The sequence below is a fragment of the Mastacembelus armatus genome, chromosome 7, assembly GCF_900324485.2.
Source record: "Mastacembelus armatus chromosome 7, fMasArm1.2, whole genome shotgun sequence".
Taxonomy (NCBI): domain Eukaryota; kingdom Metazoa; phylum Chordata; class Actinopteri; order Synbranchiformes; family Mastacembelidae; genus Mastacembelus; species Mastacembelus armatus.
The window spans coordinates 3,928,766-3,954,261 of record NC_046639.1 but is presented as its reverse complement, the minus strand read 5'-3'; the positions used below and the strand labels follow the sequence as shown (position 1 = coordinate 3,954,261).

At 39.7% G+C, this 25,496-nt stretch overlaps 1 protein-coding gene across 3 annotated transcripts in view; it reads right to left on the bottom strand.

Annotated features, from left to right (window-relative positions):
• LOC113146242 (poly(rC)-binding protein 4-like) overlaps window positions 1–25,294 on the bottom strand; it is a 30,305-nt gene extending 5,011 nt beyond the window's left edge. Inside the window, exons 1-12 of one of the 3 annotated variants that reach the window (XM_026333612.1) lie at window positions 24,882–25,294; window positions 13,369–13,558; window positions 13,203–13,226; window positions 11,881–11,913; window positions 10,513–10,629; window positions 6,905–7,036; window positions 5,424–5,552; window positions 4,117–4,191; window positions 2,659–2,730; window positions 1,147–1,188; window positions 973–1,048; window positions 386–435 (exon numbers count right to left, since the gene is read on the bottom strand). In XM_026333612.1, coding sequence (XP_026189397.1) covers window positions 386–435; window positions 973–1,048; window positions 1,147–1,188; window positions 2,659–2,730; window positions 4,117–4,191; window positions 5,424–5,552; window positions 6,905–7,036; window positions 10,513–10,629; window positions 11,881–11,913; window positions 13,203–13,226; window positions 13,369–13,476 — 858 coding nt within the window. In that variant the 5' untranslated portion in view covers window positions 13,477–13,558; window positions 24,882–25,294. The remainder of the gene's footprint in view (window positions 1–385; window positions 436–972; window positions 1,049–1,146; window positions 1,189–2,658; window positions 2,731–4,116; window positions 4,192–5,423; window positions 5,553–6,904; window positions 7,037–10,512; window positions 10,630–11,880; window positions 11,914–13,202; window positions 13,227–13,368; window positions 13,559–24,881) is intronic. The other 2 variants (XM_026333614.1, XM_026333613.1) reach the window with 2 other exon arrangements.
• Between the last annotated feature and the right edge of the window lie 202 nt (window positions 25,295–25,496).

The window sequence follows — 25,496 nt, the reverse complement described above, 5'->3', positions numbered from 1 at the left end:
TGCCTGTTTTCTTATTGGCTGTTTTGACAGCAGACAGCTTCTAAGTAGGTCAGGGAACATGAGAGGATTTACTGAGCACTCATGGGAGTCACTCTAAAACACTGCAACTGCAGCCCAGACAAAAATGCAAAAGGATTCATAACAGCTCAGAATCGCTTTAACCTTGGGTTAGTCTGAATTTAGAATAATGAGTACAATTAGTGAGTTGCCAATGTATCACATCAGGCGTCTTTGCAGTGACAGTTACCAGTTCTTTAGTCACCTGCTGCTGAGCTGTGTACATGTGTGACAAATGATGACTTTGTGATGTTTTTTTTGTTTTTGGTCAGTTGGGAAACTATTAACATTATAAAGAACAAAAATGCTATCAGTTGCTTCTCCTTACATCATTAGGAATAAGAAGCTCCTGAGATGTCTGAGAGTTTGAGTCCATCCCTGGTGAGAGAAATAACAAGCATCAACTAAATAAAATTGACTTTTCAGACATTTTAATATTCATTCAACTGCTTTAGTAAGTGAAGTCACATAAGCCACCATTGACATGCTGGAAAAAACCCTTTCAGCAGAAAACTGCCAGATATAGTGAAGCAGTTAATTTCCATTTTAATAGACTGATGTTTAACACGGCACTCATTCTTTTCCTTCTCCCAGTTCTCTGACTCTGTGGAACGTATCATTACATATAACAGTTTCTCTCTAAGACGGGGAGATATGAGAGAGCTATAAAGTCTCTTCTCCTCTTCCCACACTGACACAGGCACATAATCAGCACAGTTAATCACAGCAAGCTTTTACTTCTCACATATAAAGGCAAATAGAAAATTTACAAGTTACAAATGGAGGAGCAAGCCAAAGACAAAACTCTCCTAGCTTCTTATTTTATAAGACACTTTCAATTAACCTTACATTGTTAGAGCAGTAACATTATAATTCAGAAAAAATAATACAGAACATGATTCATTTTATACACACCAGGTATGACAGTTGAAGCAGGCTGGGCAATGGGACTCAGACCTTGTTGCATTGACAGCTGATGTAGCTTGGCCAGCTGTAAAACAAGAAGGAAGCGCGTACTGCAGTGATGCACACTAAACCATAAACTACTCATGTCATATACAATTATAATTGATATAAAAATGGTCATACCTCTGAGTGTGGAATACCATATTGGTTTTGCAAAGTGTATGCCTGAAAGAGAGCATCCTGCATTAGGTAAATTAGAACAATAAAACATCACATACAAGCAATAAATTTGCAGTCTATTATTGGAAGTGCTTCATTGTCAATACATGCCTGTTTGAGAATAAGTGAAATGCAATATAACAGTTCAGCCATGTTGTATTGAAACACAATTTCATCCAAATATCAAAAAACATATTTTCTAACTTAATTCTAATGATATCCTTGAATGAAGATACCAGGCTTTTAATTTTTATTTGTATGTGTTGTGAAATATACATCACTTGAGTTTTTTGCCTCCAACCCAACAAAAGTCAATTCATTTTTTTTCTTGTGGTACAGCGATTTATGACAGAAGACAGAAGATTCAACACGAGCATCTCGGTCCAGACACAGTGTCCCTGATAGTCTGAATAATACACAGACCTCCATGTGAATAGATTGTACAGGGACTATTTCCTCAATAGAAAGTAGCTCCTGTAATACTGACAGTGGATTGTTGTATCCATAGAAACCGACAGTTTAATACATATGTTGAAATATACATGGCTGCTAAATTTTTTTAACCCGTGTGTTTTGTTGAGATTAGGTTTTGTGCTTTAACAAGTTATAAACATGAACGGGGTGTCTGATTTAGTTAAGATAAATACTAATCTAAGCTTTCTGGCCTGTGCAAAGGTTCCTCTTGCTTAACCTGCTATTCTGTCGCCGCCACCCATGGATACCTACTGCAATTAGTGAGGGTGTTGTCTGTGTAGTCTTCCCTCATTACAGTTATGATCCAAGTAGAGAGCACTTAGCTTAACTCAATTTTGCCTGACGCCAGCAGTCCGCCCACTGTTACCAGTCATAAATGGGTAGACGAGAGCTCAGTACATTAGAGCTGTGTTTATGTAGCAAAACATTCAAACACCACAAATTAGTAGCAATAATCCTTTCATTTACAGCAGGAGCAAGCTTAATTTTGATCTCTTTATATTTGATTACCCACAATTTGATTACCCAGTAAGTAGTATTTTTCTCTACCTACTCGTAGTTTGTCAGAGGTTGCTGTATCCCTTCTGATATTATGACAGTATCTGCAATTGCAGTCATCAGAAGAATATTCCTAATGCCAGATTGTTTGTGGTGCAGAGGTAGGCAGGACTAAAAAGGAAGCACCAGAGCTGCGGTGCTGGTGTGTGATGGCATCATGTTTCAGGAGGGGTTAGAGCTCTTATGACAGGCTAGAACAATAGTTGCAGCTTACGCTCAGCTGTTGTTTTTAATGCCTCACACCAGATGATGGACTGTGTAAATTTGGACAAAGCACACAACCCCTGCTCTCACTCACCACTCAGATCCGCAGCACCCTGAAACTGTGCTCCACAGCGAAGACCAGTGTTTGGTAAAAATGGCAAACTGATTTCTCAAGAGATTTTTTATATTTAGAAAAATAGATTGTATTCATACACGTGTCATAAGTAATTGTCCACTTACCTGCTGGAGGTCCAGACCTCCCTGGGTGACTGAATAGAGAGGGTGGGGTGCAAATTCTGATGCCTCAAACACCTGAACAGCATGTGAGAGAAGCACAACATGAAAATAATGTATGTAGCTTAATATTGAAATATCTTTGTGGTTACAAAGTGTGAACAATCATTATTTTTCACTAGAAACATTGATTAGCCAGTTTACCACCTGAAACCTACAGGTTTCATGGTAAATTTGATGTAAAAAATGTAATAACATTTCATTTCTTTCTGGGCTTTTGCTACAAATCACATTTTCTCTAAGATAGGCTCTCTGAGCTGCATTTCTGACAAATTATCCCACCTAACAGGCTTATAGGCTATGACTCATCTGCAGACCCTTTCCTCTTCCACTTCATTTTCTTTTCTGGCAAATTACACAAACATCCTTTATCACTGTGTCACCTCATTAAAGTCATGTCCCAGTGACCAGGACCTCGCCCCGGGTTTAAAGTGAGAGCTTATTATGAGGAATATCAAAAACACAAAGCCATTCCAGAAATTGACCAGAGTCTGAGGGAGCACAAACAGCGTCAGAACTGCTGACAGCTATGCAGAATATCTGGCTGCTGCTGTAGCCAGAGGAGACAGGAGGTCTCTGGTCTCACTTGCTAATCTTGTGACTTGCTCCATGGTAGGCTGGATATCTGTCCCTTCTCATACACCAGCATCCATATCCCATAACCCCACCTTCACACCCACACACACACACACACACACACACACACACCCATAAAACCTGATCCCCCACTGAGGAGCACCAGCACGAGTCCTCTTTCAACACAAGGGTTAGTCAAGTCTCCAATGAAAGATTTGCTTATTGACAACACTGGCCCCAAACCTTCTCCAATGACCAATTGCAGAGTTCTATAAACTGGGAAGGTGACATGTTAATTCAGTAGTTCCTAAAGTGCTTAGCTGTTGGTTGGTCCATCATATTTGCTTAGAATAAAACATCTCTACAGAAATTAGATGGATTGGGTGAAGTTTTGTAGATATGCAGTGTCTACATGATGAAAGTGACTTCAACAATTTCTTCAGCAGGTCAAAAATGTCTCAAGTTTATATCTCACTGTGAAATATCATTAAATATCAGTTGAACTGCTATGAAATTTAGTAAAAACATCCCTGTTCCCCCACAAGAGAAATGAATAACTTTGGTAATCTAGTAACATTTTAGCCATCAGGTTAAAATTTAATTTGCTCAGATTTTTTGTTTAAAACCAAAAATCAGCAAAAGTAAGGGCTGAGTTTTGCCAGAAATAACCACTTGTAAAAAATGCTGTCTTGAAAGTGCTTTTATTGTTCCCCTGTAAAACGTTTACAATCCTGAAGGATGAAATCACCTCACACTTTGAGAACTGTGCCACTTTATCACTGATATGATATCCAGCTGGTAGTGGAAGCTAAAGTCTCACTCTCTCACCTGGTTCCCTGCGATGAGGAGGGCAGCTGGAGAGGGGCTCGGTCGGTAGGGGATGGTGGCACCCTTCGGGGGGGACTACGAAGTCAAAAATGAGACAAGAGGTCAGAGGGTGTATTGAAATTCTTCTTATAGATCTCATAGACATGAATAAACTCTACATATCTAAAATAAAATCAGCATTTAAATAGTGTAGCCCTGAAGACTAAATTGTGTTAAACTCCAGTACATTAAGATACAACAATTAATGATGAACTAAACTGCCAAAGATACTGACGTTATTCCCTTCCTTGGTTTTCTTCGGACAATATTAATCGTTCATTGAACAGCTGAAGAAGTGTAGTGAGACCTTTTTGGGGATAATAGCTCTGAGCATTAGTTCATATCAGGCCTCAAGGCTCTGCAGTGGTTTGCCCTCTGGATAAATCGAGCATCCACTGATAAGGAGACATTTAAAGATTAAATACCTAAAAGAGAAGGAGATTATACAGTATATATATCACACAATATCTTATCAAGGAAGTGCTTTGTCGGTGATGCTGTTTAAAATATAGAGCATCTTTTCTGTGGGAGCAGTCACAGTAAATTCTTTGTATGACTTTGCATAATTTAAATCTTGGAGCCAAAAGCGAGAAGCCGCTGGTACAGAATCCTAATGAAACTTGCAAGGCTTTGAAGAAAGCCCTGGAAAACTGGATCAAACTAGCAATTAGTCAGTCAGGTCCAGCTGCATCGCTAAAACAAAAAGGACTTGTGCACTTCCATGTGCACACATGGAGAAACTGTGCTTCGGGTTGTTTTTCTCTCATCCCCTCGATTTTCTCAAGAGAGTTGTTGTCTAAAAGTGGACAGATTTTTCTAGAGGCCAGTTTGTTTTCTGTTAGCTGCTTAGTGTCTCCAACAATATTAAACCCTGACCTGAAAGCTGCACCTTTTCACTATATCCAATGTCTTCTCAGACACATTGCAGCACAGAAGCTCCAAATAATAAAGAATCTGAACTACTTGCTTTAACTCTCAAGTATTCTAAAATAGGATAATGGTGCTAAAGAATCTGATGAATAGCACCCTGAATCTGGTCAACTTTGGAGCAGCTGTCATAGGTAGCGTTACATAACAAGGCGGGCTAATGCAGCCTACAATAAATGTATTAATCTTTGCTGTAATGGAATAGACAATAACCTCATGGTGATGAAATGAAACATGCATATCAACATATTTCCTTCATGCAGCTGTAGCAGTAGCTCTCACCCAATATCAGCTAGATCTGGTTATATGGAATAAAAGACAGGATGGAGTATACTTTCTACCTCGAGGATTACTGTGCAGATGAGCTTGACACACTGGATTACCGAGTCCTGATTTCCAGATATCGTCACCCCTCGCTCAGTGGAGTTGGGCAGCAAATCCCCTGCCACCTGTATCTGAGCTCCGGTGCTCTGCAAGTGATAGGGGTTTAAAACAAAGATTAGTCTGATTCTGGAGATAAAAGAAGTCATGATTAAACTGGCATGACTTTTTTTTCTGTGCCTCTTTGCTGGATTTGCTGACTTTATATTTTTCCACCTATTCTGACGAAGACAAACTGTGCTGTAGTACTGTATGTTCTAAAGTCAAGTCCTGTCAGGTTTGAGATAAATGAAAAGTCACCCTAAATAAGAAGATATGACTCTCTTCATTTTACACAATCCTAAATTAGCATGCCTGCAGACAAGAAGTAAAACTTCTCATTCCATGTGTCCATTTACTGATCAAACTGTATGATTTCTGGAGGTCAGTGTTGAGCCACACAATCCTTTAACAGCCAAAACATCTGTGCATTTTTCCTGAGATAATGTTCCTCAGCTTGTTGCTGATTTGGGTGTGGAGACCTAAAATCGTCTGGATACCATTACTAGTAAAGGTAAAGGCTTAAATGAGAGAACCTCTATTTGTAGAAAGTTACAGAGCTAAATTTACCTCAGTCAGATGTCTCTGGCAACTGATCTGATGAGTTTAATCCTAATGTTTCAACTGAGCCTTGATGTAGGTAGGAGTTTTTTCCCTGTCAAAGCTGCCACTGCTGAGTCATAGTGAATGTTATTTATCTGTGCTGCATTGTCTCAATAATTTCCTGCCTTAACAATCTAAATGTAATGTCAGTCTAGCACCAGTTTAAGAGATAAAGATAAATGACATCTGTAACAACTAAGATTTTTTTCATGGTTTTATGTAAAATATAAAATTAATGCAAAACCAATGACATGTTCCATCAACCTCAGCTGTAGGCCTACTTTGCTACTTTGTGTTTAGTACTAATTAGCAAAATTTAACACGTAACATTCAAATCAAGTCAAAATATTAGTGACGCTAATTTAAAAACAACAAACATTGTTCAGAGTGCTATAAATTACAATACAACACAGTCCAAGGATCAAGTAAATTAAAATCTGTAATGTAAATATTTTTGGGACAAAATCATAGAAAACACAACAGAAATGCACAAAGAATAAGATAAGAATAGTGTAGAGCATGATCAGACATGTCATTTCTGATGACTGAATAAAAGAGAGTGTTAAGAGTAAAATATCAGTGATGGGGGAAGAAGAGGAAAACCTTTCCACTGTTTAGGTCCAACAATGGAAAATGCCTGATCAGCCCAGGATTTTACCTGGAGGGGTCTGAAGGTGGATGTTAAACCTTCTAAACCTTCTAGCACAACGTTGTCACTGTTGCATGTTAGCACGATGCCTATAAATGCTGTGTCTAAGTAAAAGCTCTCAGAGCATGGTTGGTCTTAAGCTTTGCTCACCTCTCTAATCTCCTTGATCTTGGCTCCTCCTTTCCCGATGAGAGAGCCACACTGGCTGGCAGGGATGACCAGCCGCAGGGTGACTGGTGGCTTGGAGCTGATGGTGCCATTGGCCACCAGTGCTGTCAGATCCTGGAGGGAAATACAGGAAACCGAAAAGTGTGGTGAGAGTCAGCAGAAGGAAAAAGAGAAGAGGGAGTGAGAGCCCGAGATAAAAAGACCAGACAGAAGGGGTCAAAGAGGGAGAAACAAGGATTGAATTTCAGTTGGGTTAATTTTATTGGCTCGCATTAATCCTAACATACTTTCAGTTTCAGTTTAATGAAGTCCTTAAGTAACTTAATGTTTTCAACACTGTTGAAATCAAAACTGGAGTAAAACTAAAATCTCCCTAATAATGTCATGTCCTGATGAGAGAAGTCAATGTCTCGCTGCATATATTGCGTATATTACCATATACTCTACACTCTAATTTGTTCTGTGCCAATCACAATGCAGCCAAGCTCACTTTCTGCAGCATCAACACAAACTGAGCAAATAGAAATATACTATACTGGAAGTGGCAGGTGGAGTTTTGGGAGGGAGGAAGAGACAGCAAAGAGCAATCAAGCATCTGCACCTAATTAACCTTTGCCTCTGTGTCTGTATGTTTCAGTGAGTGTTGGAAGAGAAGGCTGGTCAGCGATCTATGTTCTTCGGTCCAGTGTGAGGCCTGCGAAGCTGTTTAATCATTTATATGGACTCTGAATTCTGTATGAAAGGAGAAACATTAATTGCAATACCAGCGGTGAGCAAATCGTGCTTTGTGATTTTCACTCTGCAGCATAAAACCGAGCCAGAGCACACAGTTTGCATGTCCTACTGCCAGCATGCTGGTCACCGTGGATTTTATTTTTTTTTTAAAGAACTGAATCATTTAATTTATATGAAAATATGTCTTTGTATCTGTGGTCTTTTTAAAAGTTACAGGTCCATGCCATTATCATTAGCCTATTCCTTTTTCTTGAATTCATAACATGGCCATTTCAAGAATTAGCTAAATTTAGGGGGGAAATTCACTTTCTTACTAAGAGTTGGCTTAGAGCTCAGTGCACACTAATCAACACTTTAGATTTGATACAATAACCAAAAAGTAAAAACAACACCTTACGGTGGGGCTGGTAAGCAGATTTACTATTCACTGCTTTCGTTATGGTAAATTCACCAGCTTCTTATTTAAAGGATATGAGGTTGGTTTCTATATTCTTATCTAACCATCAAAGAAGTGAATGAGTGTATTTTAGACTATTGTCAGGAATGTTGGACACTGAGGAAAACTATTGAAAGTCTGGAAAAATGAAACAGCAAACCCACTTAAGTGTCTGAAGTGTTAAAGCTCACAATGTTTACAGTGCAGTAATGACTTCATCACCATGGCCTCAAAGGTGTATTAAGGAAAGAGGTCACACTCAGTGTTGCATGTTTTGCTGTCACTTCACTTGGTTATATGGCCAAGTGTTATATGCAAAATGGTGTGTGTGATAAGTGTGATACCAGGACGTTGTTTGCAAATTCATCTGCTGTCTAAGAAAGAAATGGTGCAGAATATGTGCATTTTATTTGTGTGTGAGATGAGATTGTGTGTGGGTATTTGTAAGGTTAGACAAATAAAGTAGCTGAACCAGGAACCTCATTGATTTGTGTTTTTACAGTGCAGGTAGCAAACACCCATCTGTTCTGCTGTGGGTGGAGACTGAGTTTTTAATTAATGAACAGTGTGTCTCTTTGAACCTTTGAAATGTAAATATGCTGCGCAGTCTCTCTTCCCATCAGAGTTCAACTCAGCAAATGTGTGACAGAATGCAAAAGCACACTGCTGCTTGTTTTCAAATGGTTTGTGCTGTGGCCAGTTTGCAATAAAATCAGCAGAGTTTGACTTAAGAGGAGACAGCATGCCAGCAGCTGCAGCCTCAAAGGATTTTACTTACGAAGGGAACTGCATAGTGTTTCCAATAACTGAACTTTAAATGTGAAAAGAATATTCTGATGTGGCTCTTGCGCCTTTTTGTTCTGTGTCTATATTTAGTGAGGCGGATCAGGCTTTCTGACATCTCGTTTCATTAGAAGAGGAGCACACAACTCGTCTGTACAATCACAAGACTCTGAGCATCATTTTCCTGATTTGATCTAAAAATATAAGCAACGTCTTAACTGTGAATGTTCTCATACTTTCCCTTTCCATCCTAGCAAATAGCAACTCTCAAAGCGACTTGGCGGAAATAAGGGCTAGACAAGCACTGCTCACACAAAGAGTTGCAGGGCTTAAATCCCCAAAGCATATTGTGTTGCTGCTGGGATAAGAACTCCAATACTGAGAGATTATGTGGCTTTCATGCATGCGGTGCCTCGACAGCTGGGAAGAAAAAACATGTATGATCCTTGGTGCAAGCCTTTTGTTATCAGCTTTTAAATTATTAGATCACTGTATTTGCTTTAATGTGGCAGTGACTGGGGAAAACACACACAGAAACACACAGGAGTGATCAGCTGGTGAGCCTGCAATGCCGTGTAATCATAAACTGTTGAGACAGAAACAAGACTCTAATACTCAGTCACCAAACAACAGATTATTCCCCTTTGTTTTTAATTAAAGGTGTCAGACATACAATAACTCAGCTATGGTGGAAGCGGTTCGCAGTGGGTCAGCCAACACGTTGCCATGGAAACTCAAGAGTTTCAGGGTTGAAAAGAGGTGAGTGTGAAAGATCTTTAATGAATACTGCACTGTGTCCCAGCTAGTGTGTGTTTACTAAAGGCTGTCGACCTGCACAGGGAGCACCTGCTTCCTTGCCAGCATCTGCTGCGAGTGAGGATGGCTCTTATTCCACCATGTTAATTAGTGTACTGATGGACAGTCACCATGGGCATAAAAAGCAGGAGACATCTATAAGTCATTAGTAGACCATCAAAAGACACACAAGTCCTTCTTATTAAAAAGATACTAATTAGCTTCATCATTAGCTAATCATTTACACTATTATTGAGTGGATGCTTTGCACAGGAAAAGTGTAAAAACATTTATGATAAATGACACAACAAAAACAACAATTGTAATCAAATGACTTGCTGTGCAACACCCGTCATGAACTCCACTTATGACATGCAACAACAACAACAGCTACATCCACTTTTCTCAAATTATCATCTCCATCTGTAATTTTACCTGAAAGCACAGCAGGTGCTATGAAATACAGCTCAATTTTTCTCTTTCCAGCAACAGTTTAGAGTATAATCAATAATCAATAGTGATACCAGCACATTTGTGGTAGTATTAGGGTGATGCTCGGTAAAGTATTTTTGTAATAATGTGATGAAATGGCTCCTTGCCTTTTACCACTTCCCACAAACAAACTCATTTTGGCTCCGCCCTATCAGTGAACAGGTTTCTACATATTTTAAAAAATTCTATCTTAATTGTTTTTCCCTGAAAGAAATGCTGAGCAAAACTAATTCATTCTCCTCTCTCCTCTCGTTTTTTTGTTAGAGCAAAATGATCATCGCTTTATGAGAGATAACATCATGAGATGTGATGAGATGGAATAAGTATCATGCATTACAGTCGCAGTTACCTCCTCCAGCTTGTATGTTATCATGGTGAAGGCTCTGAAGACGCTGTCTGTGGAGCCAGTGATGGTGATGATCCTCTCTGGACAGGAGCCCTCTGAGATGTTGACCCGAGCGCTGCTCTGTGGAGACAGAGGTCAATGGTCACGTTTAAAGGAATAGTTAAGACAGTTTGGGAAACATGATCATTTGCCTTCCTGTCAAGAGTAGGTACACTACTTCTCTATTATTCAGTGTCTTAGTAGATTCAGTGGCCACAGCCATACTGTATAGCACAGCACACTCATGAGTAGGAAACTCAAATGACATGAGGCACTGAAAGCTATAAAACACATTTCTGCATCTCAGACTAATAATCTAAAAGAATGTCTCCTTTGGGCATTGCCTTCAGATGATAAATCCCCTATCATCTGCTGCTTCCATTTGGTGTCCTTGTACTTCTTGGAGCTAAAAATCACATGAGCAGAAAAAGGGTAGCGCTCTGACCTTTGGACCATTTTCTCCAGCCACTCCAGTGAGTCATGCTACCACAGTGGTTTTAAGGTCTAAGGAGAGACTGACAGGATGAGGCTCATGCAGTTTGGGAGTAACACAGGTCAAAAGTAGCTAGCTGCATGAATGGCTGGATGACTACCACCGCTGAGCAGTTTGTCCAGCAGCTCTGCTTGGCTGCATTGACCTCCCTGTCCCTCTGTTTATCCTTCCACCTCATAAAGTATAACATAAAACCTTAGCAGCCAGAGAAAGACTCAAATGTGTCAGCCTAATTAGTTTTTAATAAAAAGAGTTTACCAAGCAGCATTAGTTCGTCTGCACCCTTGAGATGTAGAAAGAGGGAATAGAGGGGCTAGACAGAGGGAAAAAAGCTGTTTTAAGTAGGAAAAGAAAGAGAAAGAGGATTTGGTGAGAGAACAGCTGAAGGAGGGATAGTGAATGATGGGGAGAGAGGATTTAAATTGAAAAGGTGCTGTTATTGCCCAAAAGACAATTTGGACAATGTACCTGATCTGTATGCTTTTCAGACTCACTGCTCACAAACAGGCAGCGAGAAGTGAGCTTTAATATCTCATTATATTAAATAAGCCTGCCAGGAACCCTGAGCAGTATTAGAGGACCTCATGAGAGCAGATTTTGTTTTCTCTTGAGAAGAACCCACCGGGCTCGTGGTCATAGAAAAGGCAGAAAATAAATAATGTGTGGTCGGTTCATGTCTTGAAAAACAAAGTGTGCTTATTTCAGCTGTGTGACAGGCTGACACACAGGCATACAGCTTGCATATTATCAACAGCTTGTAGCATATCTTGCTAAGCAGGCAAACATGCTAGTAAATGCATAGACGATGAAAAGTTGAGGTTTAAAGCTCTACACCATACCTCTTCTCGTATTCGCTTCACAGTCTCTCCTTTCTGAAAAAGAAAAGACGAAGGGCAGCTTTAAAAAATTCAAATTTGCTGCTTTAAAAAAATATGTAACATCACCTTGTATTCAAACCTGTAAATATGATTGCGATTTAGCAGAACACATTTCAGTTTCGATTTTCAGTGCACTGCGCTGGAGTTTTTTGCTCTGCTTTCTCAAAAAGATATCAAATAGACTTGAAGGGGACAGACACCTGTACAATAGCTCAATACGCAGTGTGTGTAAAGGTCTCCTGCCAGGAACAAGAACATTTTGTCAGGCTTGTGTCACAGTGCACAAGATCCTGTACTGCTTTTTTTGATTGCTTTCTCTCCTCTCCCCCTTTTTCTCTTGGCTGAAGTCCATCCAAGCTGTCACACCTCTGTTCACACCTTCCTGCACCCACTGACGACCACTTCCTCCAAGACCATCAAAAACAGTATCATCTCACACCCTGGGCTACAGGTATTTATTTTATGTTCTAAAAAAAACTATTGTTTTGTTCATTGTGACTCTGGTGCCGGCCTTCTATTGATAGGAAAGAGATGAGATCTGAGATAGGAAGGCAAAAAAGGCTTGGAGGGTGGAGTGGCAAGACATTAGTCCAACTATTGCAGGTCAAGTGCCTCATTGTTAAGATGCACAGTATGAGCAAAACTAATTTCTCCTTTTTTCATTTTCTATTTTCTATATATTTTCTATTTTCTAGACTCGGATTTCTCTAACATATTGCAGCATCTATTGTGTGTTGGAAAGACAGATGCTTTTCTAAATTAATATAGTTTCTGTTCCTTCTTCTTTTGATGTCTTCTGTACATTTGTATTACAAGCTGTGAAAGCAAGGGCTTCTGAAGCAACACACCGAGTCAGGCCTTTCCAAGCAGACGGTAAAAGTGCTCACAAGGGGCCAAGAGTAATATGTCTGTGGAGCTCAATTTCAACAGGAGGCTTGCAGTCAATGCCCTAATGCTTTTGTTTGATGGATTACTGTGTTGCATTATGGGTGGAGGCTACGGTGGAGAGGTCTTCAGAGGGTTGGTTTAAGGCAATTACATTTAGGAAGGAATATTTACAACAACAATTGTTTGTTAGAGGGCTTTGTTGAGTTCACAACACAGTCAAGTCGGACAGGAAAATTAGTCCACAAAGGCTTATTAAGAATTCACATGAAAGGCATCAGTGGCAGATAATTCTAGGTTTGCATATCTACTAACATCTACTTCATCTTATAAGTGAACAGAAATGTTTATATAGGTATTTTATACACGTTATGCAAAATACCTAAATCAGTTCTTACCTTTCCTATGATGCTGCCAACCTCCTAAAATAGACAGACAAATATGGTTACAGGAATAAGAATTTGGTATATAACTGACAAGGCAGTGACAATGAAAATAAAAAAATATAAACCAAGTTTTGCAGCATGCATTAATTCGTGAAGAATGTGTGCAGAAAGCTTGTACCTTTCCATGCATGAGCAGACGTAGTGTGAGGGTCACTCCCAAGCCCCCCTCGCCAAAGTCCTGCTCACAATTCATAGTGATGTGGGAGGGGCACTCAGGGAGACACATGAACAAGGCTCATTCGCTGGTCACACAGTCAAACGAAGGCTGACGCTCGTTCTCTGGCTCTCTGAGGTCCTTCAGTGCTGTTCTGGGAGAGAAACAGAAATGACGCAAGGTAAAAGCAGTAATTAAGTGTTTCAACAGATTTTGCTCTGGAACATGCAAAATTTCTTTCCTACCAAAGAAATGTTTGACTTTTAAACACATACATTTATGCTCACACATTTGTACATTGTTTGCATTAAATATGTAGCTCATGGACATATGCATATTAAAAATCCTTGACAAGAAAAAAATAAATACAATATGTGCTATACTGTCACATTTAAAACATTGAAAGACTTACAGCCATCACATTGGAACCATGTTTCTCTGAAAGGAATTACTTCATTAGTTTGGAGAGATGTAATATCGATGGTGACTCATAAAAAAACTCATAATGAAGACCATAGTGTGTGCACAATATTGACTACATGCACCAGCAGTGTCAGCAATGCTGCTTCTCATCAGGGCTTTGGGGTGGGAACGGATGACCAACGATGACTAACGCACTTTCTATGTCTTCATTAACTCTCTCACAGTGTGTTTGATTTCTAAAAAACATGTAGCATGTAGGTAACCAGATTCAGTTCAAAAACATTTTCATGAAATTGAAAATGTTTCTTTGGGAACCTACTTTAATTTGCTCCATCATAGTCAGCTTCAGAAAAACACAGTATTGTGGTGAGGCAGAGCAGAATTCATACACAGAAAGCAGATGAAAAGCATCTGTGCTGTGTCACTTATATGGCATACAGTAGGGTGATTAATGTGGGAGCCACCTGCTCACAGTCTCAGCATGACATATATAATTAGTTGATGGAACCAGTCAGGTTTCCTCTTGATTTATATCATACTTGTATCCTTACATTTGTGAGTGGGGACAGGGCAAATAGCTTGTTAACACAGCTAGGAGCTGTATGCTTAACAGAACATTTTCAGATGCAGTGGTGGAAAGTAGCATTACATTTACCTAAACAGTACTTGTGCTGCATCGAGGTACTTGTACTTTACTTGGGCATAGTGAGTAGTATTGTGCATTTTACGATATTACTTTTGTTGTACTTTTTAATCCAAATGTGCAAAGTAATTAAAGAAACAGCCTAAGTTACTCAACATATTGATATTATTAATATAAATTATAATCAGTAAATAAATTAGGGTGTATTATTGCAAGCTGACCAACCAAGCAAAATATAACAAAAATGAACCCCACCTTTACCAGTTGCAACATATATAAATACATCAATGATTCAAATTCAATGATATACATGTAATGTATAGTAATATTAAAGAGACATCCCATATAATGAGAAATTTTACTTTTGGAGCTGTATTTTCATGTAAGCGCTATTTTTACAATTAATGAGGCTGCACTTGGCCGCACAGTGGTATTTCAAGCTAAATGCCAACATCAACATACTAACAAGCTCACAATGACAAAGCAAATTTGTTCATTTTTCCCAGGTTTTTACTATGCAAATATCTTTGCATTTTAGTGTATTAGCTGAATAAAACAAACTAACTGTATATGCCAGTTTGGGCTGTGGAAAATTATTATTTTTTTTACCATTCTCTGCCATTTGCTGACAAAACAATGAACTGGTTAATTAAGAAACATAATTGGCTTATCAATCAATCACAACAAAAAGTTAACTCCAGCCAGTGTTGCTTGATGAAAAGTGAAGGGACCACCACATTCATCCTCTGGGAACATGACATGTCTGCAAAAATTCATCGCAAGCCATACGATACTCTGAACCACAGTATTATGTAATGTAATCAATATTCAATATTAAAACAAAATGCATTTAATTCTTAATGTTTATTTTCAGATAATTGAGGAGTAAACACACCTTACACATGGAACCCTTTATTGTCACAGATCATGTTAGCCACAAGTATTCAGTAACAACACAGTGACAAATTATTCTCTCTTTGACTCATCAAGGCCACATTTGTCTGCCAAGTGCATTCCAACCAGCCTACAGTGCCACTGTACACACGCCTGCTGGTGCAGTCCTACTGACACAAGCCGACATTCAGTTGTTTTTTTTATAGATCTCCATGATGTTTGTAGATTCTTTCTGAGAGCTATGTGAGGAGCTCATGTTTAATTAACAGGTTTTATTTTAGATGGGATCAATTCTTGAGAGACTTGTAGGCAGATTTATTGCTTTTACTTAGTGCACAAGGCCTTCACTGCTTTACTGATTTATTTATGTACTGGATGCTTGCAAAGATGCATTCAGATGCTCATACAGATCCTGCTTAAGATGTCACAGAGCTTGACAGCCTGTGTGTTTCGTATTCTTTGCATGGCCGTCACACAGTCTGACATAGCAGTCCGTCAAAATGTGCCAGTAAATAGAGCAAAGTGTCATTTTGCTGGATTAGACTGTATCAAATCAAGTTTCCTTTACTTTATTTTTTATTTATTTATTTTTGTTATAAGACAGGCTCATTGGATTGACGTACAAAACTATCAGTTAGAAGCTCATCTCCATACAATTTCCATAAATAGCAAACAGCCCAAGGCGTTGGCTGAAGATAAACAAAAACTGGAACATTTCGCTTGCTGTCAGCCGCAGATATAAGCCCAAGTAATCAAGACTTTAAACTTGATCGATGCATCCAGAGAACATGTGTTCAGGACATATTTGTGCATCCTGGGGGCTAACTTCATTATGTTTAGGCACTGAAGGGCATGGCTAAAATGTTAGCACTTTATTGCATTAGGAGTTAATGGTTGGAGGGATCATTATGTGCTGCTCTGTGGGTTGATAACAAGGCATGTGCTCTGTGTCTGTGTGAGGGCGGTGAGCCTCTGAACTCCTCATTTCCAGAATCCCAAGCAGCAGCGTTCCAAGATGAACAGAGCCCCTCTGTTCTAAATTAGACCTGGTAAACTCAGAACGGGGAATTAGCAAAGTACAGTCAGACCAGGAGAGAGGCAGAGAGCCCATCTACCGTTCTGCTCCTGGGTCACCTATTGTTTAACCTTGGTCCTGCTCTACCCGAGTGAAACCAGGTTGCAGATGCCCCTGGTATTGAGGCATTGCTATATATACACTGAATGAATCATGACTTTGTCAAACCAAATGACTTTTGTGCTTTGGACATAATCTCTATGGATTATGATAAAACTGAACTCACCAGGGGAACAGCTAAGATCAGGAAGATGGTGACATTACCACAGTGAGGCCTGATGTGTCAAAAACACTAACAATCGGTCAGGATGCTAACAAGCCAACAATTTCACCAGACAGGGTGCCACAGGGGATGGGGGTCTACATTCCCCAATAAACAAGAAATAGAAGTTTGCCTCTCTAGTATTTTAGGGTGAGGGTTAGGGGTTGGGGTAAAAAGCAAATATTGTAGCACCTCAACATTGACTGGTGTATCTACTGCTCTCAATTTTGACAGCTGGTGTTTCTCAGCATGAAAGACAGGAGGATGATTAGTTGTCTTCTTAAAGCTGGGTCTTCAGTCTGCATTACAATGTAATGTCCATGTCTCCTAAGTAATATGATGAGCCACTGACATTTTCAGCAGTCTGATTATTATTATTATTACTATCGACTTACAGGTTTTACTGAAATATCTCAAAAACTAAAGGATGAGTTGCAATGATCAGCATGGCCCAATCCTATTACTGATCCACTGACTTTTCCACCTGGATGCCATTTATGGTTTTAGTGAAAAATTCCAATAAACTATGGGATGGATTGCCATAAATACATGAAAAGAAAAACGTTGTTATCACAGGTTTTATAGGTTCAGTGGATTTGAACAGTTTTATGTACATTTTGAATACTGTGGACTTGCTAATCATATATCAGGTGTGATTCTTTGTTAGAAGTACACTTCTTCTATTTACAGAAATACATTATGGCAAAAAAATACCAAAAGTCTCTTAAAAACTAGAAGATTCTGTATCAAGAATCCAGGTGCTTTTTTTTTTACGTTCATGAAGCAACCATGAAACATGTCACAGATAAAAGCAACCAGCATACATCCCTTGACAGCTGCAAGCAATTGTTGTTTTTCTTGCCATTTTTTCAGGACCATCCAGCCCTGTGAGACTGACAAGATGAAAAGGTTGTTCTACAATTTGCTTCTGTAGACGACTGGACACCTGCTCTGGGAGACAACCATGTCCATCACACAATTGGCAAACAGACTGCTTTGGGCTTGCTTAGAGGAAATGAAGAAGAAATGAGGACATGGCTGGTGTGTATGGTGAAAGCTGGAAACACTGCATACGCTACATACATATAGTACATACAGCATGTCAGGGGCATTGACTGTCTGCTTGATTAACACGCTGAGGCCGAGAGGACGTGATGTCCCCCGGGTAGGCACATATAGTGCAGTAAGCGAGAGGCTGTCAATGTGTGTCCACATGCATATGGTGAGGGCAAGAGGCAAAAGGCCATTTAAACATATGCTCAGGACAACAGGACACCCCTTCACATTCACACACACACACACACACACACACACACATGCAGGCAGCTATATTCAGATGTCTGTGAAACCAAAAAACCAACATACAGCTGCTTGGATGAAAGGAAGCAACAATCCACAAACACATAAAGGTGCCCTGTTGAATCACAAGCACAGCCTTTGATCTGCTGAAGTGCCACAGGAAGACTCTCTTAGGCTATCAGTCATTGATACTCTAACTACTACCACGTTTGAGTACATGTGAGGACACCATGGACCCATCATGAGAATAAAATCACATAAAATTACATCAAACACAAAAGGAGAAAGAAAGACAGTCCTCTAGGCCCAACTTCACTCATGGTCAGTCAGCCTTCCTCAAATGTAAATGAGATCCTCAGAGAATAAACATGTGCACACAAACACACAGGGACACATGGGTACACAGAGAAACACAGGTAAACAAAGTTTACTGTTAGTTGGAGTTATTGTGTATTAAATCTGACAACCAAACAGTCCACAAGAGAGACTGTGTAGAAGCTCTGCATAGTGGACGTGGTGAACAAACACAGCTATCACTGTACAGTCACACCACTTTGAATATTTAGATTTTGGTAGAATGTTTAAGGCTTTTTAATTAAATAAACTCAATTCCATCTGAATGAAATATTCAACGAGTGGCTGCATGTTTGGTTTAGCTTAAACCACATCTCAGCTCTAAGTCATTCAAGAATTCATCAGTAAAATTGCTTTATGAGCTGAGTGATATTAATGTAGCTGAGTGAAGACTGCACTGTATCTGCAAACTTAAAACTGTATGCATGTATCCATTTGGCAGACCCTTCAGTCCATTTGTATTGTAATATCCTCCAGTAGCTGTAGCTACAGTAAACAAAGCTATTTTAAAGCCTCTAAAAAGGTTTTTCAATGACATGTAATATGTTTAATGCTGCAAACTCAGGTAATCTGCTTCCTCAGGATCGTGTGGGACAGAGCTGTAAGAGCAAAAAAAAAACAACAAAAAAACGCAAATGCAGAAATTTCTCACAGGAAACTTGTGTTATTCATAAAGAAACCTCATCAATATGAGCATGAAGCGCATAGAGAAATGATGTTTTCAGGATCCTAAAGTTAAGCACACATATATACTCTGTAGCTGTATATATGATAATATTATATGATATTATATATTATGTATATGACACTTTGAAATGCAAAGCTTACACTTGTTTTTCGAATATGAAAATGTTTCTTCATCCTAGATGCACTTTAGACAATATCTGCACTAGAACAAGAGAGAAAAAAAAGAAACACGACAGGAGGAGAGAGGGTTAGCTCTGAAACAGGAGAGGCTTGAAATTAAAGAGCAGTGTTTCATCTCTCAGTGTGTCTGTCTCAGCTCTGTCCCATATAATGGGAGGGGTCAGCCCTCATCACAGAGGAGACTGTCCTCTCCTATCAGCCCTTGGGTTCATCTGGTGTTAAAGCATAACCGTGTCAGCCTGCAGCATGAGCTGCCTGTTAGCAACAAAGCCCCACAGAGGGTTATCAGACCCCTGGGCTGCCCACTATTCCTGGAGCCAGCTCTGCTTCCCTGCAGCAGGCAGAAGGTCAGCAGCCACTTTCACTGCAGCCACTGCACCTAAAAAAAAGGCTTACACTGATAAGGTTACCCCCAGATAGTGTATTTTAAACATCTGAATAAAACTACAAGATTTTCCTGCAGATTATAATAAACAAATCAGCTGAAAAGTAACACTGAATGTCACTAATTCAAAGTGCTGTGACACTATATATATATATATATATATATATATTTACTGTGCACAGATAATCTGGGCTCCTGAACTCCTGAGCTATGATGACAGCTCAGGTTCCGTACAAATTACAGGCATCAGAAATGGTTGCTTTTGCAAAATCTGCCATAAATGGTATGAATCAATACTTTCAGGGCTTCTTCTTTTCACAGCAACTTACAATCATGTCAGTCTCTTTACATGCCTTAGACACAGATCACCTCCAGTGGCGAAATCTGCATAATTACGAGTGAATCCAGGAACTAATGAATAGCTAGTATAATTGACACTCCATTATGGCAGTCTATCCTAAGCCATCAGTTTGTGTGAATGTCAGGCTGGAGCAGTATTTAGTTAGTTCTGGCTCAATGGTTATTAATAAGGGCATAGTGTTGAAAGAACATGGTCACTATGCAAGGAACATTCATTGATCAAGTGCTGCAGTTGTTTTTACAGAGGATCCTTCCTCATTAGGTAAACTCAAGTTCCTCCCTGCTTCTCATTATTGCCAGTGGAGCTAAAACAACACAAACGTACAGATAACGAACCTTATAGGACTTTGGTTCTGGGCTGTCAATTGTTATCTCCCAAGTGGCTGCTGGTTCCAGACACACAGTGACACCGTCTGAGCCTGTCTTTACACTGGAGTTAGTGAGCATGGTCAGTATGGTCCGGGCCCATATAATGTTCACTTGTCATTTAGCCTTCCTTATTTCAGTTACAGCTACAACTAATGAGTTTTCATTGTGAATTACTGCTGTTTTCTCAGTGCATCATTCTGACTGCACAATGTCAGAAAATACATATTTAAATTTCATTGAAGTGATAAAGTAACTAAATACATTTGCTCAAGTACTGTATCTAATGTATCTTCACTTTACTTGAGCATTTCTATTTTCTGCTGCTTCACACTTTGACCTCACTACATTTCAGGGAAAAAAGTGTACTTTTACTTCATTACATGTATTTTATACTTAATTTACTAGTTACTTTTTGGGTTCAGATATATGAAACAAAATACAGTATTATCATAAAACTTTATTGATCCTCAGTAGAAAATTCACAAACTACCCACGACTATATATAGTTACTGAAGCTATAAGCAAAGGCCTATATGTTGGTTAACATTAGTTCCACCTTTACCAGCTGCTAGTATAAAATGAACACAACAATGCATCAGTAAATATGATCAGATAATATTAAATACATTAATGTGAGATGTGTCATTGAGTACTTTGACTCGTGCATTTGTACTTAAGTAAAATTCATATAGACTTTTACTTGTAACACAGAATTATTACACTGTGGTATTTATACTTTACTAATACTTTAATAAATGATCTGAGTACTTCCACCACTGGTCTTACATGTTGCCTTACTGAAATCTGAAACTGATACTGAAATCACTATAAACTATGACAAAACAGGCTGCAAATGACCACATTTATGAAGCAAAATTCATAAAGATGTTTGGATTTTTGTTTGTTTTTGCTTGAAGAGTGGCTGAGGAGAAAATTGTCTCGAATTAATGGACTAATGGATAAACCAATTAGTAGATCTGTTCATCAATTGCAAACTAATCTTTGTCATCTTACATATTTTTTACAGTATCTTTAGGCTTTTGATACCACATGCTGCAGTGCTGTTTTCAATTGATTATACAGTTTGACTTATCCAAAGTGTTTATCCCTCTGGATTCAGCACTGGAATTTACTGGTCATTTGCCTTGCCTTGCCTTACAATGGCATGCGTCTTGTTATTAGAGAGCATCCATTAGGACCATATATCATTCTGAATGGTTTTTTGGCATGGTGGAGAATACACTTTGGCAGGGTATTAACTCCCGCTTTTATTCCATCCCTCTTACTGGATGAAGGTCACTCTCTCTATCTGCAAAATGACTTTTCTCTTTCATCCTTCCTCCCATCCTCCACACCAGGGCATGACTCAGAGAATCTGACACCTCAGAGGAGAGAGCAGAGGAGAGAGGAGAGGGAGGGAAAGAGCAGAGAGAGAGACACAAATTGAGAGAGAAAGAGGGAGAGATGGGGATGGCTGTAGGGAAGAGAGAAGAGTTGATCGATATCTCGGAGAAATAAGTAACCTAAGAAGATGTGGACTGACCCTGCTTCCTTGACATACAAGGCACTGTATTAAAAATGACAATTTAATTCTTCAGTACACAGATGGTGCAGGAGTCCTTGCTGAAATTTAGTGTACAGTTTCGTTTACACTGCTATGGCAGCATCAATAGACTTAAGTTACCTGAGGTGTGTTATTTGGTATACAACAGTACGATGCACGTTGAGCTGAAACTACATATTACATAAGCTTCGCAACAAACTGAGCACAAACCCAAAAATAGTGCAGTCCCTGTTAAATATTTCAGGCACTCAGCAGCTGAAAGGGGAGGTGGAGGGGAGATAAATGCTTCTCTGCTTTTTGGTTGCAATACAAAAACACACAAATACACACAATGATGCAGATGGCCAATTGAAAGAAAAACCTCCATTTAGTGTACTATAGACCAAAGCGGATTACGGTCACGAATGCAGTCTTTTAGCTCATTGGTTGATATATAGCACTTACTCACCACAGTGGCGTAGCATACACCTAGCCTTACTTCCCAAGTCACTTTCTGTACCGTACAGACGAATAATGAAAAGCGTCTCTTTCATGGTAACTTCTGAACTAAATAAATCACACTCATGAGACTCTTTGGGAGACAACAGAAGAGTCACGAGGCTTGCTGGGTCAATCTTCAGAGCTCAACACAGTGCTATCTTTTCATAGCAGGGACAGCCCGCGGCTCTGCCAACCACCGGGCCAGTCTTAAGAACAGCAGTGAGAGTCACATTCTACTTCAGAAGAAAGGCCTCCTTCATAGTTGAACAAGAAGGTCCAAAACAAAGAAATCTCTGCTGTTTATCTTCAAGGACGTTGCCAGATAATAAAACAATAATTATTTATGCGACATAGTTTATGCCTTGTATAATGTTGCCTACTTTATGGTAAAACATCAGGAAATTGAATGCATAGCATTTCAGTTCACACAGCTGGAGAAAGTACAGACCCTCAAGAGTCTGTAGTTATTACATAGTGACAAACCGAGGTTAATTGCTGAAATGCAGGTTAATTGCTACAGGAGGTTTATCACAAATATTAGAAAGGAAATTAATTTGTATCATAACAATGCTCCTGTGACAACAACATCTAAATGAATGCCTGAGTGGAGCAGATGTTACTGACTTCTCCTCATAAAACGCTAAACCACCAAAAGTTATTGTGCCTGTTTTGTCCCTCTTCAGTCTGCAAGAACAGCATCTTAGTAGATGAGAGGGCTTATTGGCAGTTCCCAGACGTTGGAGCAGCACGTGTCAGGTCTGGCTTCTGTTATTTATGAAGCCTCTCAGCCCCAGCCCTCACTCTGCAGCAGAGATGCAGGTGGGGTTTCATTATTGAAGATGCTCTTCCAGTTCTTATTAGATCTCCGACTCTCAGAGTGCATTAAGGAATTGCATTTGGACAGAGAGTCAGCAATAGAGTATGGTCTGTCTTTGTAGCCCCAGGAGCCTCTCTAAAAGATATCTGTGCGCCTCTCACATCAGCCAAACTGTAGGTCCTATTCCCTTTTTCCTTTACAGGAATAAACATTATATTTGCACTGAAGTAGACACCACCTTCACACACATATATACACACACACATAGAAGGCGATTCTATTCCATATTGATCTGTTATGTGCAAGAGAAGACAGATCTGAATCATGTTCTCCTACTTCTTCACTAAAACAGTCATGCAATGCATTACATCCAAATGAATTCTCCCACAAAGAGCTTGTAGTCACAGCCTAAGTGAGGTGCAGTTCTATGTCCTTTTTTTTTTCCTCCCCTTTTTGTTTGTGCAGCTACATTCTGGAGGTTCACATGCAAGATTCATGAGCATCTCCAGGCAGGATGGACCATGTGTTTCCTAATCAATCAGCTGGTCTGCTCTTAGATGTTTTTTTATTGCTTCTACAGTACAAACAATTTTAAACATGATCAGTCTCTTGAATTTCACATGCTTCCTGTGCTAAAATGGACACATTTATATTCAAACATGCAAAACATGTGGAACAGGGCAGATTTTCATTCCAGCTATTATAATCAGAGAGGAGACAAATTTGCACTGATGCCTTGAATATGGTTAATTAAGATACTGGCAAGTCTGTCTGTCTGCCCTTTATGCTAAATGAAAATAATAATTACTGCAAATCACTGGTATTTCATGACTGTAAATTGCATCAAACAAGAGGGAAATATCTGGAAAGTGTATGACCAGGAATACAAAGAAAGTGTCTAGTGTGCTTAGGAACTGCAACTCAACTGCACTTACAGTTTGCTAAATGTGATTAGAGATTCCTAAATTGGAGGGCAGAATTAAGAAAATCTATCCAGCCAAAAGACACCTGCACCGAGTTTTTGGTTTTATTTGGGTCGGCTTATCAAGACACTTTTTCTATCCAGTGTAAGACTAATGCAATTACGCATCCTGGTGAATAATGGTGCTGTCACACACACTCGCTGCCTCAGCACCAAGCAGGCGCCCACAGTACTGAACTTGTTGAGAATGAGCTTTGTGTTCAGGACGGGCCTAACCAACTGGGTCCACTTCCATTATTATAAAACCGTCCACACACAAGAGACCTATTGTCTCCACAGTCTCCATGTGCACCCTGCTCATCTGGCCACTTTCTGCCATATGCTGGGTTTAACAACCCTGTCAGTTTATGGCTTCATTACTTCAGCTCCAGCAAATGAATCTAGCAAATGATTTCATCCTATAGACTCCACTCATTGTGCGTCCCAGTAACATTACAGACTGTAGTCATTTAAAAAGACAGTAAGAACTGAAATTGTTAAACGATCTTATTTTGGCTTCAGTTCTGAGGTTGCTATAAAGAAGAGTTTGTGTTCTAAATTTAAAATAGGCCTAATACTCTACATGTCTCATTGATGTCATTAATATTAGAACATTTAGCAGTCGATTGTGATCAAGACTGTCACATATCACAGCTCTTTCAAGTTGGAGAATTGGGAACATACTGTCCAAAACATGTCTTTCCAAATAATCTAAGTCACTTACCTGTTTTCATGTAAAAGGTCGCAGGCTGCAATTCCCACTAAAGTATCCCCATGGATCTACGTGGACCGAGCTTTGTATCCACATAGAGTCCAAAGACACGAAGGTGTAGTGCGGGCTGTCCTCCCGGTCCGTCAGCAGACTGGAGTGCAGGGCGCCCGTGTGCTGAGGAGGGAGAGACACACACACACACAGATGCAGGAGGCGACCACCCCACTCACCCTGATCACCATCAGCCGAAGCAGACCTTCTGAGAGAATCGAGTGCTCTCTGGGTAATAAGGGGGAAAAAATCTCCCCCTCAGAAGGCTCAGTTGCCTTCTAGCTTCGGTACGTTAGTATCCCCGCCTCGGCCGCCGCGGTGTGATATCTTCCTGTCCCCACGGGACCTCTACCGGGAGCGCAGCGCGCTTCTCCCTGTGCGTCGCACCGCAGATTGGCACATTCAGGATCGCCGAGCCCCTGCGCGGTGCGAAGTCATGGCCGCGGAAATTACATTTGCTGAATCAATCAGACTGATTAGAAATTTGCGGTATCACCTTGTCTCGATTATAGCGAGGGGAAATGTACAGTGCCTAGGATTTGTTTCAACCGCATAAATATGATACAATATGTTTTC